The sequence below is a fragment of the Neopelma chrysocephalum genome, unplaced genomic scaffold, assembly GCF_003984885.1.
Source record: "Neopelma chrysocephalum unplaced genomic scaffold, ASM398488v2 Primary Assembly neopelma1_23, whole genome shotgun sequence".
NCBI lineage: Eukaryota > Metazoa > Chordata > Aves > Passeriformes > Pipridae > Neopelma > Neopelma chrysocephalum.
In genome coordinates, this window is record NW_020897691.1 from 24,441,225 (window position 1) to 24,455,429 (window position 14,205).

Below are 14,205 nucleotides of genomic sequence, written 5' to 3' on the forward strand. Positions count from 1 at the left end.
CACTCACAGTACAGCAGCTGCAACAAATTCACAGTGTATGAAAATCTCAGTTCAAGGCTGTGCACCTCCCCAGATCCTGTGAATGCTACCCCGGTGGGAGTCTGCTGAAGAACCACAAAGCTTCAAACCGAGTACCTGATATTAATTACCAACTGTTCTTCTTTGAAGAAAAAGAAGGAGGAAGGGGGATGCACAGTGCGACTCCTCACCTGGCTAACCCATGCTAAGAGGGTTAGCATGGATTCTCCCAGGGGCAGCTCTGCAGGACAGGGGAACTGCCGCCCTGATTGTGAGCTGCAACACGTGAACTGTAGCCCTGAGCAGGAGCATGCTCAGTCCCAATGACCTGGCCAAGACCACTAGGGCAACTGTCACTCTAACTTCAAGAGACCTACACACTTTATCTTTCTGACTTTTCAATCAACAGAATCACAGTTTTCTGTGGAGTCTAATCTGTCTCTCCTGCCCTATACCTCACACACTCTGTTTGACCAACACTTTCTGTGTTACAGCTGGTCATTAGGCACAGAGCTGACTACTTTACACCTCACAGGGCTTGTTCAGCCTTCTGCTCAGTTCCAGGACAAGTCACATGTTTTGACTGCCCTTGGAGCATGAAAATCAATTTTAACGGGTAGAGTATTTGAAAGAGAGGATTTCTGCATGGCAGAGTCTCAGCTCCAGGAATTCTCTTTTCATTCATGTCTGATGTCATAAATTATTTAAGAATACACCTAAATCCTTCCCTACTCAACGAAGAACGCTTGAGTGCTTCTGACCGATGCTTGTACAAGACAGAGTAGATAACAGTGGCCTGTGTGTCTGGGCATCCTCAAAAAATGAGCGCACAGGTCCTCTGAGAGCTGCAGGAAAGTACCAACATTATCACTTTGTCATAGTTGGGAATAACACATGTATGTACCTGATTATAAGGAAAAAACAAATTGTTCAGTGTTGGGCTTTGTTATGCATTTTTTTTCAGTTGCATCTGGCTCATCTGAAATGACATCTGCCTACTAGTCAGTATTTACTGTCTTTGGCAACCCATTAAACTTCTCAAATAACCAGTTAGGTTAAAAAATCAAGAGGAATACTGGTTTTGTTGAGTTTTTATTGTTCTTTAGCACTTCTCCCACAAACCTAGAGTCAATGAAATTGTCCAATTTGCAAGTACCAATAAAAGGCAAGTGTGAAAGTAAAGTATTCAATCTTCATGAAAGGCTCGGTACATTATCAAGGCAGATCTGCGTCTCGCTCTGATGATGAAGACTGCACGTCACCCAGACAGGCAGACTATCGATTTCCCACTGTGAATGACTGTACTCATTTAAAGCTTGAGCTTGTGGACTAAATTGAGAATCAGGTTCATATTTCTTTTGAGTATGCAGGTGGCTAACAGGCAAAAAAGGACTGTGCAAGGCTCAAATTCCTGTCTTTTTTTTTTGGAGGCACCAACTTTCCAAACATCCAAAGTGTAGAGATCTCAGCACTTCTTTGAAGTCAGTGGAAGCTGATGGGTGAGTGGCACCTGGGAAAATCAGGCTATTACTTAACTATCTAAACCCGAACTGGAAGCTGCAATTTTTAGTACCCCAATGTTGCCTTAGCCATGTTTTACACATGGAATACAACTCAGCTGCCTTACATACATGGCAGAAGCTGATAAAATTTCACTGACAATGACAAAATCATATATGTGGTTGGACATTTTACAATCTGTAATCATTACTAATAAAATCCTAGCATTGAGTAACAACAGAGTGAAAAAGAAAAGCTAAATTTTAGCCAAGATTATTTAACATTTTATGGAACTTGTTAGACTTGGTTGTGGTTAATATGGTTCCTTTCAGTATAATTATAATGGAGACAATGTTTTCATTTTTTCTAATCAGAAATAGTGTACGCTTGCTTTAAATCTCACTAATGACCTTTTCTTCAGGCATTATATTTGTTATAAATATTTTTCGGAATAATCAACTTTGGAGTATTGCCTACAAGACAATTCCAGAAATACACACTCATTTTAAAATAAATTTAATTACACAGAAACACTGTGATTTCCAAAATATTATATATATGGTTTGACTACCTAAGTCTACCAAAGTAATAGTAGCATCAGTGTGAGTGGTGATTCCTGGTTTCATGGACATTTCAGTCAAGCATTGCTGAACTGGTATTTTCAGATATAAATTTAATCTCCCTCCTCTCCTTGTTAATATTATTATTAGCAGGATTCAACTTAATGATTAGAAGGCAGATTATCTGTTCTTTTCCACAGTTCATCACATTTTAGTAATTTATAGGGATATATTTAAAAAATGCTGTTTGATTTTTTTAAGAAGTAATTGAAACATGATTATTTAAAGTAAAATATAAACTTTATTTTCATGGAAAGAAAGCAGCTCACTGTAATGGAAAGAAAGTAATTTATGGTAATCTGGTCAGCGTTTAAACTAACACACTGCTTATAGGAGTAAAACAATTAGCAATGAGATATAACCCTTAAGATTTTAAATTTTACAAATTAGCATGGCTGTTACAAATACAATCCATTTTTCCTCCCAAGATCATACATGACTAATCCTGAGAAAAAACTCTACAGTACTATAATAACAGTATTGCTATAAGATTTTTGCATACAACAATCGTCTTGGGAATCATAAAAGCTTCTTTAAGATCCCACCTCATGTAAATTGCAGAGTTGTACTTATAAGAATGAAAAAGTTATTATTATTTTTATTATTATTAGGTATTAAAATGTTACTTTATTGTAGCTTTTTAAAAATTGCTTCCATGCAGCGAAATATTCAATAGTGAATGTTATTAAATACTACAATAATGTGCATCTAACAAAACGTGATCTTATTATGGCTTTACCTGACCCAGTAAAAGTGTCAAGCGATCCATCTCCAGTTGTTGTTGTTGTTTCACTGTTGTTCATGGGTTCTGTTTTGACTGCAAGAAGAGACACTACATAGAAGAATAAGTAGACATGAGATTTTACTTCTAAATTTGTACTGGAGTCCTCATGCCAGTCGCACTAATGGTAGTCCAGCTAGAACAAGCATGCGTGCAACAGCTTCAGCCTTTGCTCTATCACCGAATTGAGACAATCTACACTAGCTCTGTTTGGAATGGACATGCATCTACATAACTTTTTATCTGTCTATTTGTCTAGCTATTAGTTTTAGCAATTGGAATATCTTCTGGGGAGATTTCAACCTACATTTAATTGATTCTAACAATTCCCTAAGAGTAGCAGAGAGGAAGGAAACATTAGCTGTCAAGGGATGTAGCACATAACAAAAATAGTTTTGCCTGACAAGTAAAACAATTATAATATGGTTTCATGCTCACATAGAAGCAAATTACTTTCACAGTGCCAGCATGTTGCCTTTCCCCCTCCCCTTTTACAGTCTGTGGGGGCCTTTTTGAGCTAGGTTACCAGCAAGCAATTTTCCATAAAGGAAGAGAGAAATTTGAAAGAAAAAAAAGCCAAAGAACTAGAGTAGGACACAAAAGGCAGCCACAAGTCAGCTTCTAAGTCAGAGGTTACCCAACATTTGGGTCCACTCTAAACTCAAATTACTTCTTACAGATCATCATGCAGTCTTAACATCCAAGTTATAACTGAAAGCACCACAGAGGCAATACAGATTTTATAGTTAATATGTTACCTGGAGAGAACATTTGGCATGGACTTTTGTAATGGAGTTTGGGAACCACCCTTCTAATTGATGTGGTAAGAAACAGCAGTACAGAATACACTGCAGCTTTTAATAGCTGCCTGACTGACAAATATGGACACCCTCAACATATTATCATAATTTCTTTGTGAAGGTCAATTAGAGTTGGGCATGAACATGCATCACATATACATCAGCAACATGCTTACAGATATCACAGGACTGGTAGGTGCCCAGGGGCACAGAGAGAAGTCCCAATGAGGACCTGCACAGGCTACTGCCACAGGTGTATGCCAGGTATTGAAATTCTGAGTACACAGCCTGGGATTTGTGAAGAAGCCTTTGCTGTGACAGCTGGGCTGGCAGAGCCCCCTCAGCAGGTCTAACACATGCCAAGGAAAGGTGTTTTCTGCCAGCTGGTTACCTGATGCCTCTGAGGGCCATCAGCTAAGCTGACCAAAGCTCTCATCTGTCAACATCACTGCATCCATGTTTGATTTCACTGGCAGCAGTATGGGAAAGGCGAGAATTTCATGTTCTGAGCTGGCAATATATTTAAAAACTATGTCTCAGATTCAAGTCACCTAACTGAGGCATATAAAAGGTGCCTGCTAATCTCCCTTCACGTTTAGTTGAGACATAGGGGTGCTTCCAGAGGTTGATTCAGTCCAAGAGCAGCCTGATCTGCCCTCAAGTTCACCATCCCTCTTACAGTCTGTAGAGGAAAAGGTAGTGGATGAGCTAAATAAAGGATTTTGTTTTCTCATGGGAAGAAGGTCCAGAACTCCCAGATCCATTCTGCTATTCTCGCTTGTGTCTGTGAGCACAGCAAGCTGTTCATCGGGAACTGCACAGCTACCAATACAGTTGCTGTGTTGAGCCCCGCATGAGTTACCTCTCCTACAAAATCACATCCCATTTCCAGTCACACTGCTTAATGGACCTTACTTCAGTAAGTCATATGGGATGCTACTGATGTCGACCTACACTTGTTTAGATCAAGCAGATGAATTGGGATATATTTGTCCCTGTGACAGGTAGAGTGCCCTGCCGCATTACCGGTGCCCTAGTGCCAATCAAACTAAGTAGCATCTTCTTGCTTAAGTTGTATGTTTAAAAAATATTCGAATGTTTGTCTTTTGAAAGTAAACTTCTTTTCATTACTGTTTCTCTTTAGTAAAATTACCACACTCACATAGTCTCCCTGCAAGCAGGAGGATATTAACTCAATATGGCATCATCAGGGAAGAATTATAGCCACAGTTTTTCAAGCTGTTGTGCACTCCTTCTCATTCTGCTAGCTATTATCTTCTCATTAAAAAAAAAAAGCTGTGACAAAATTACCCAAAATGAACAAAGTCATTCATAAGAGTAATCAATCATTCCCATTTCTATATTTATATGAGAAAGATGTGATTTTATTTACATCAGATCAAGAAAAAACTTAAGTGTCATTTGTCACAAAATGATTTCCTCCATTGAACCTCTCAGTCATATGGAACATGTATGGTTGTCTGAAGCATGAAAAGTAATTAAACTTATTTTCTGATTACTATGTACGGATGCCTCCACTTACTTCTGCAAAGTTTGGATACCTACCTACATGAAAAAAAGTACTTTTTAGTACCTTTATCTCTTTCTATTCAAGATGGTATTGCACTATTGCCCATATCAAGCTACAAACCTATGTTGAGTACTGCATCTAGAAAGACAGTATGTGTTTGACTGTTATATTTAACAAAAACTTCAGTAATGAATTTAAATGTTTACTTTAGAATTGCATCTAGTTCTGGTTAATGCCAGCTGCAGTGCACTTCCATCAGCACCAAGAGGCACCATCTATTTTCTGTCCCTGCCAAGCGGCAAAGAATCAAAACAAAAGAAACTCTCTCCTGTACTTAACTTGAGGAAAAACATTATATTGGCACTGTGTTTTGTTGAAAAATACATGTAGGAAGTATTTTTATATGCGCTTGATTTTAAACAGTTCTACTTTGTTGCATTCAGATTTTATGACAGTAAGGAATTCGTCAAGGTGTTTCCTCAGTGTAGCTGAGATTTTGACTATTATCTATTTTTCTTTATGTTGTATATCATTAAACTAAGAAAGAAAAAAGCACAAAGCTAACTTAGAAAAAAAATAATTCTAACATCAGTTCAAAAAAACAGGAACATTTAAAGCTGAAATCAAAATAAAAGCTGACACCAATTAAAAACACAGAATCATCCCTCAGTTTCCCACATGAGATAAAGCATGGTTCTGATACTACTATAGTAACTGTCCTAGACATAATGCAGACACTATGAGTTTTAACCAGCATTCTGGATGAATACTTTAAAGACTATACATTTAATATTCTATTTTTAAAGTGTTGATTAGTTTTACTTTTAGTTTGTTTTTGTTTTTTGTTTGGTTTTTTTTTTGCATATTGAGACTGTAAAAATAAAATGAAAAGCAATCTCTAACTGGAAATACATTTGAGTGCTGCTAACAGTGAAGACTGCATGTGTCCTGTTTTTGGCTGGGATAGAGCAAGTGGCTTTGTGGGGCTTAGTTGCCAGCTGGGCTAAAACCATGATGTGCTAATAGGGTAGAGCTACCACCATCATCAGGTGCAGGGGCATATGATGTACAAGGAGATAAAAGAAGCTGGGCTTTTTTCTCTGTCCTAGGAAGAGGGGGGCTGAGGTGAGAGCTAATTGCTGCCTGCAGCTATTGGGAAGATTCAAAGATGACAAAGGTACACTCATCTCAAAAAGTGCCCTGGGAAACAACAGGTGGAAACAGACACAAGCTGTACTAAGGGAAAAATCCAATTAGATGTAAGAGGAAAATTCTTTGCCATGAGCATAATCAAGCCATGGGACAGGTGCCTAGAGAGGCTGTGGCACCTACTCCTTGGAGACACTCAACATTCAGGTAGACACTGCCTTGAGCAACACGATCTAACAGCAAAGTTGGCCCTGCTCTAAGCAGTGTTTGGCCCAACTGACCTCCAGGAATCTTGTCCAAACTTCATTATTCTAAGACTAACTCAGAATACAGCTCCCAACAGGCGACAGCTTCTATAATATATGGTCTTTACTTGAAGAAAGGACTTAGCAGACCAAAATGACTACTAATCTGATGACCTCATTTTTTTCCCCAAAGAGTCCCTCTATGTTAAGAATGGAAAATGAATGCAGAGTTTTAGGGGCAAGAGGTGCTACTACTATGCATGAAGCAGGACAAGCAAGTGCAATAGCTGTGATAGCAATTTGTCTGATTAAAATATTAGTACTTAAATTATTACTTTCCACATTCATCTGAACATGCTGAACAGTTAACTGAGGTGACAGACTAAGTTATTAGCTAAGTCCTTCCTTAAACTTAAATTCTTGTAATTGTGCAGGAACATTCACATGGAATGAGTTATTCTAGTGCAAATGACCTTTGGTACTCAAGTCAATTTTTTGTCTGGTAAATTTTCTGTGGATATGTTTTACAAAAGGCAAGCTAATTCAGAGGGATTTTTTAAAAGGAAAGTTTTTGAGATCTTCCTAACTTTAGACCAAAACTGCACAACTTAAGCACCTTTGTAATGACTTGTAGAGAAACGCTGTGATTCACATTTACAGATATGATTAATCCTGTATGTACTGCAACAGTGTCACATACAGAATTATTATTAATCATTACAACTCATGAAAATTACTAATACATGTCAGTAAACTTGTAAATGACAACAACAGCTTGGAAAATTTGGCCAAATGTTTGTAAAGTTGCAAGTTACATGTAGTAGCACACTGGACATAAGCTTTGATTAATAATTAGAATTGTAGTAGAATAGTAACAATAATGTCAACCAATAATGCTCAGATAATCATGTAATGCTGTACTTAAAAACAAAAGAAAAGTAAAGGGGCATTCTGTGAACATTCCATTGGTCTGACTTCCACTAATGTTGACTACTGGCTATTCCCAGCAATGTTGAACACCACGAGACAATCCCAGTCTCTCAGAGCATGTAGACAGTTAAGCTAATTATAAGTGGGTTAAGTTCTCCTTGCTCATCAAATTACTTTCAAAGCATTGTAAGATAACTATTTATTGTAACTTCCTACCAGTTTCCTGGCTGTGGGAAAAGCCTTTTAGAAGGGGTAGGGGAAAAAGGACTGGGAAGAAAACCCCACGAGAATGTTCAAACTGCATAACAAAAGAACAGAGCAAACCAAGAGAGATGTCACACAGCAGTCACAGAGACACACCACCACACACCACCACACACATGCACTGTACCAGGGTCTCTCATACTTGTTGCAGAGGAGGGAGTACTGCAACTCAGCAACCAGTCTGCAGTATTTAACACAGTCATGTTGTCTCCTGAGAACAGGAATGGTATAACAGTTCATTCTCCCAATGTCTGTTCAGTGTACCTGAGAAGTCCTCAAGGCAATTAAGTGCCTTAAGTCTTTTAACTGCACTGTATTGTTTTTATGGGTATTATTTTAACTGGTTTATTTATGCATGTATAATACAGAGGCATCTAGTTATTAGAGTTCTTTAATGGTATGCTTGAAGTTTTCACTTCTCTCTTTTGCTGGAATAAGGATTCTATTTAAAAATGTGGTTCAGCCTTTCTTTGCAGAGTTCTGTTACCCTCACAAGCACATGCACTCTTTACTCACACTGACAGACTTTTTTAAAAATAGGGATAAGTGAATAAAATGCTCTACATTGTGGTCAGAAAGAACAAACTTAAAAAAAGTTTTCTTAGTGCAAATTGTTAAAATAGACAGCAATGTACAAACTCTAAAAAGAAGGCTGAAACTCTAGCTTGGCTCATATCCATGGCGTATCTTTCATGGACTGCACCTCAGAATGTGGTACTCTGCTTCCCACTGCTCCAATTCAGCTATCGATTATCTGACAGCATTGGAACATCTGTGTTGTAGCTGCATGATAGTGCTGTCCCTACAGTAACACCTACAGCAGTAAAAATCAGCTACTTCTGAGGAAAATGTAACAATCTCTTTATGACAAACTTGCATTACCTCCCAAGAAATGGAATTCATCATGAAAAAAAATTACCTAAGCCTAATTTTGATGTACTTCTTTTGACAGTGATTTTAATTTAACCTAACTACCTACGTAGTTCTGGGTGTAAGAGTAAATTATTACTCATTAATGAAATATGACACAGAAAATGTAATTTATTTCAAATTACCAGCAGGTATAAGCAAACCTTTAACACTGTGTTCAAGTCAACCATTCAAAATCTTTCGTTGTTTTACGTTTGCAACTTGCTTCAGTTCTGCCTCTTACTTCAATTGATGCAAACTGAAGAAGTGATGTTAGAATTAGAGATTTATACTTTTATGACTGCCATTTTTTCATAATTCTTGCTGGGTACTTATAAATGGGTATATAGTCATTCTTGAAATTATGCTAAAAGATGCATATTACTAAAAACTAGCCAAAACTTTGTATGTGCCAGCAGTGTCTTATACTTACCTCCTGTTCCATTTGTTGTAACTGATGTGTTACTAAGACTAGACTTATCCAGTTTGGAACTACCTGGTGCATCACTACTTCCAACAAGATTATGAGGACTGGCTAGATCCTGCATTTCCATAGACCTGTTAAAAAAGAAGGTGACAGTATTATCGACTATTATTACTATAATATTACTATAATCTGCTTTTTCTTTAATAACTTTTTTTTATATGGCGAGTTTGCAATGCAGTCAGATTAATAAATTAATACAGGTTCCTTTGACATCTTCTTTGCTTTTTACCAAACCTAGGAAAGTAGCTAATAATTTTATATGAATAGCAACAATGCCAGTATTTTTTTCTTTTCCTTTAGGTATTATGAAGTGACACAGGCTTATGAAACTGCTCAAAGAGCTTGTAAAAGATGTGCATGAGGTAGTGCATATATATGGATGGACAGATGGAGAGATGAATGGACAAATTCAGGTAATAGGTACTTCTTAGAAGAAAATAGAGAAATTCAGTGAAGAGTCAGTCATTACAGAAAGTCAAAATAGGAACTTCTGCCTCCTGCTATCTGTATTCCAACCACCAGCAGTCACTGCATCCACACTAAATCATAGGTACAGGCCATACAAGTGAATGAACAGAACTTTCATGTATATCTGGAAGATTCTTCACTTTTACAAATATGTATATTCTTATTAGATCATTTGATCCTTGTTTTGTTCTGAGTAATTTCTAGGAAGTCTGCAAAATTTCAAGTGGATTAGACTGCAAGATATAGATTCAGAGCCTGAATATGCTCAAGAAAATGTAGGAAATACTACATCTCAACTGGGAAAATGAACAAAGGCCTTACCCAAAGGCACATGAAGTAAAGAATCTCATTTACTCAAGTAAATGCCTATGTCAACCATGAGATGCACTGATATGCCACTGGCAGGATAGCCTTCCCAGCAGTAGTCTGGACGAGCGGGTAAAAACTGATCTTGTTGGAGGCCATGCATCAGCAGGTAAGAATTTTACAGCCATATTCAAGGAAATGCAAAGGCATAAACTGAGATTTGAACTGCATTGAACCCAATTTCTTCATATAGTTGTATACACATTTCTACACATCTGTCAGCAGTGAATTATATTTATTATCTACTGGAAATGTGATCAGTGTTAGATGAAAAAAAATGAACTCAAGTTGTTTACATGTCTGTCAATTTTTGTTTAGTAGTTTCAGTACAAGGATAGCAGCTAAAGGTTAAAAAAATTCTGTGAGTTTCCATCTTGTATGTATTTAAGGGAGCAGAAGAATGCTAAATGAAATAAACAATGCATGTTTCATTGCATATGCAGTGTAATGCTCCCCACGTGTTCACTTAGCAGTTTTAAATGCCGTGATTTCCTGCTGAAGTATGATCAGCCCACAGATACCTAATGGGCAGTTCCAGCTTAGAAAGTTCACATCTGATTTTTTTTTCTTGGTCAGCATGAAAAAATTATAATAATTTCTTTTCAGACAGGCATATATCATCACCACAGATGCAAATACTTCAGCAGTATTTGATAAGCAAAATTACTGGTTTATGCAGCTAGTGTATATAAGAAGCATCCATCTTAAGCACTTTTTATACTCAAATGAATCAGGTTTTCTTAATCAAATCACACTTTCTTAATCAGAAGACTAAGTTCGGTGACTCTCATTTGCTTGGCAAAGAATATAAACAATCAAACTTTGTAAAAGGAATAGTTTTTGTTCCAAGCCAGTATGAAACCTTCTGTGCAGAAAAGTATTCTTATCACCCTAATTTGTTTTCTATAACAAATGGCATCCCAGCCCACAGACGTAGCAAGTTAAATTAACTAAAACTATTTTAAAAGGAGCGCATTCACAGACATTTTCTCTGTATGAGTAAAACACATCTTGCACTTATTGGTAGTCTATTAAGAATAAAAAGAATATCCAAAGCAATAAAAAGTTTCACAGAACCATGTGTATATTCTACTTATCCTGGGTGCTCCATCCTGTGTGAGCAAGTACAGGGATTACTTTAATATATCCCTATGTGATTTACTTATTGAAGTGCACATCACTTTCTGTGTAACACATGTCATTCAATTCACCTTTCTGGATGCATTTAGTTTACCTTTAGCCTAAAAAATTCTCAGGAAGATGTAACAGACCTACTAAAATCTTACCTTTCAGTGAATGGAGGATTCAGGAAAAATGCCTAGTAAAATGGATGAAATAATTCCAACATCTTGAATTCATTTTGTCAAACTAAATGTTTATCAGAGTCCTGCTTTCACTGACTTAATCAGAAGCAGGTTCAGGTTCAGTATGTGCTTTCATGCACTAAAAAAAAAGTTTAAAAGGGAGATCTCTGAAAGACCAATTAATACTTTTAAGTTTATGCAGCTATTTATTAAAGAATGTTTTTCAGTAAAAGCAATGTGTTTCAATTCAGACAGAATAAAGTCAATTGTTAAAGCTGCTTAAAAAACTACACTGTACAACATTATTTTACATATTTTGCTTCTCTGCCAGGCACATAACTGTTTGTGCTTTAGTTTTCCCCCTCCTGCATTGTCTCAGACTTCTTTTTAGAATAATTATGTAAAATGCTAAATTGTATAAAAAGATAAATTTTGAAAGGAAACAGACTACTTGGTAAGAAGATGTTTTAATTATCTCTTGACTGTTTGAAGAAGGTTTGCATGATTGCCAGCTCCTGAGCAAAAACTCAAAACCTGGCAAGATGAATTTGTCTTTTATTCTGCTTTGGCTATGCTTAAAGTCTTTGAAAATTGGTATTTGCACATGCTTAGTGGATCATTTCAGAGGCTTACTGGAAAAGTCTATAAAACATCCCATTTCAAAAAACAGTCTCTCAGTTCTCAGTGGGCTTTAACTCCAACCTGTGGACAACCCTACCACATTGAAGCAGGTTTGTATCAAATATATGGCTGTGCGGAAACCCTGGGCCTTCCCCATTAAAGCAATTTTTGTTCCCAGGCTTGAAGTTACACCTTTTCAAAGGTTATCCTATGCTCAGATGCAGATTAAAGAACAGCATCTAAAAAGAAAAATTCCACCCTCTTCTGACCCATTTTTACAAGGGTGGATGAACAGAACTTGTGCCACAACCCAGACCACCGAAGTGCACAGCCAAGCACTTGACCCAACCTTGCAGAGGAAGGTTTAAGTACGGCTAAATATGATTGCCCCATTTAACAACTCCATCTCTGTATTTCTGTATAGCTTTAACTTGTATTATTTCAACGGTAAAAAGCTCAAGCCTTGCTTCTACGGTTATGGTTTTAAAATTCCTCTTTTTTTCTTTTTCCCTTCATTAAAATCACATATCCATTTGTGCACTGCTTTTCCTCAATAGAGTTAAAATCTATTTTCAGAAAATCTGTGTTGTTATAACTCTGTTATCCATTTGTATTTCCAATTTAACTATTATGAATGTGGACTGTGAGCTGGGTCCTTCCACAGCTTGTAACTCTATTGATTATTCACTAATTCTACAAGTGAGACCCCTGGTGGCCTAGTGGTTAGCGTGCAGGACTTTCACTGCTGCGACCACGGGTTCGATTCCCCGGTCCTGGCCTGATGGAGGTCGTTAGCCCTGTGCGGCCATCCATCCATGAGAAGGACACTCTAAACAAACCTACGTCCTGAGGACCTCAGTGCCATTGTCCAAGCTTGCTTGGCCCCGGCAGATGAACCTTAGGATTAAAGGGTGGGCTCAGTTCAGCGCAGGCTGTGTCTCACCTAAAAAATCCATTGCGCAGGCTGGAAAGGTAAAAAGACCTTTCCCCAAATCTTCGTTCGCGAAGATGGGCCATTATTAATTCTACAAGTAGATTATATTTAGATAATTTTCTTCTTGAAAGAGCTCATGTTATAAAAAGAAAATTTTCTGCTACATAATCTGCTTTAATTACAGTTCAACCTTTTTTACCAACAAAACTAAAAGCATGAAATAATTTATCAAAGATTTACAAAAGAATAAATATTCTATTGTGAAAACTTCAAATCCCAGCCTAACCAGAACATTTTAAAAATAGTAATGCCTCTCTGTGAAGAATTTACAGCAAAATCCAAATTATAGGAGAATTGAAAGAAGGACTGGTTAAAGGCTATTGAAATTGGAATAATTTCATTTAGTTTAGAAATTAATCAGAAAAAAATTTTTAAAATGATTTTGCAGGATTTTTCTTTTTAAAATTCTTTGATAGGAAATTCACTACACAACTTTCTTTAGAAGAATCTTACTAAACTTCATTGTGGAAAAAATACATGTTTTTTATTAGTAGTATTAGTATTATTACTTTTGTTTGGTTGCTTTGGTTTTGTTTGTTCTGGGTTTTTTTGTTAGTTCCCCCCCCTGCTCTTCTTATATCCCTCCTGTCGTAACCCCGGTTCTTACATATCCCAAACTTTCTCACTTTCTGGAGCCTTGTCCAATTAGGATGACAGCTACCTTGGAGCTTCTGAAATTAAACAAATGGGGAATTTCCCTTTATTTAAAATTAACTTTTTGCACAATATGAAGGTTGGGTAACAGAGCTGTTCAAACTCAGCTGAAACTGTTTCCTACTGCTGTCAGCTCAGCTCTTAGACCAACTACACAGTTTTGAAGACAAGCAGAGTAATTTTTTTCCATTTCCCACATAAATTTTTTTAGCCTAGTCTTTCAGCCACTTTCTGAACAGGACTAGCGAGCTTGCCTGTCTTTCACATGCAGTCTGAACTAGCTCATACAAGCCTTTCATGCTGACAAAAAAATCAAAATGGATGCACATACACAAAAGTCATTAGTTCAACAAAACCTACATAAAATCTGCAATAAAGTTTAAAACAATCAATAATATAGATACATCACAATTATAAAGGGTTTTTTCCTTAGTGTTTTTGGTTGTTTGGGATTTTTTAAATTAAATTTTACACATTAAATTCATAATTACATGAAATATTTTTCATATTTACTTGCACCTACAGGAACTGTAAGTAATGCAACTAAAAATAAATTTCACCAAC

The 14,205-nt window shown here is 36.9% G+C and overlaps 1 protein-coding gene across 3 annotated transcripts in view; it reads right to left on the bottom strand.

Moving 5' to 3' along the window:
- Positions 1-14,205, bottom strand: part of EYA4 (EYA transcriptional coactivator and phosphatase 4) — a 156,015-nt gene that overhangs the window by 41,488 nt on the left and 100,322 nt on the right. For all 3 annotated transcript variants that reach the window (XR_003535437.1, XR_003535436.1, XM_027690695.1), the window contains exons 4-6: positions 9,181-9,305; positions 7,981-8,049; positions 2,878-2,970 (exon numbers count right to left, since the gene is read on the bottom strand). Coding sequence is in view for 1 of the 3 variants with exons in the window: in XM_027690695.1 (XP_027546496.1) it covers positions 2,878-2,970; positions 7,981-8,049; positions 9,181-9,305 (287 nt within the window). In the remaining 2 variants the exon portion in view is untranslated. The remainder of the gene's footprint in view (positions 1-2,877; positions 2,971-7,980; positions 8,050-9,180; positions 9,306-14,205) is intronic.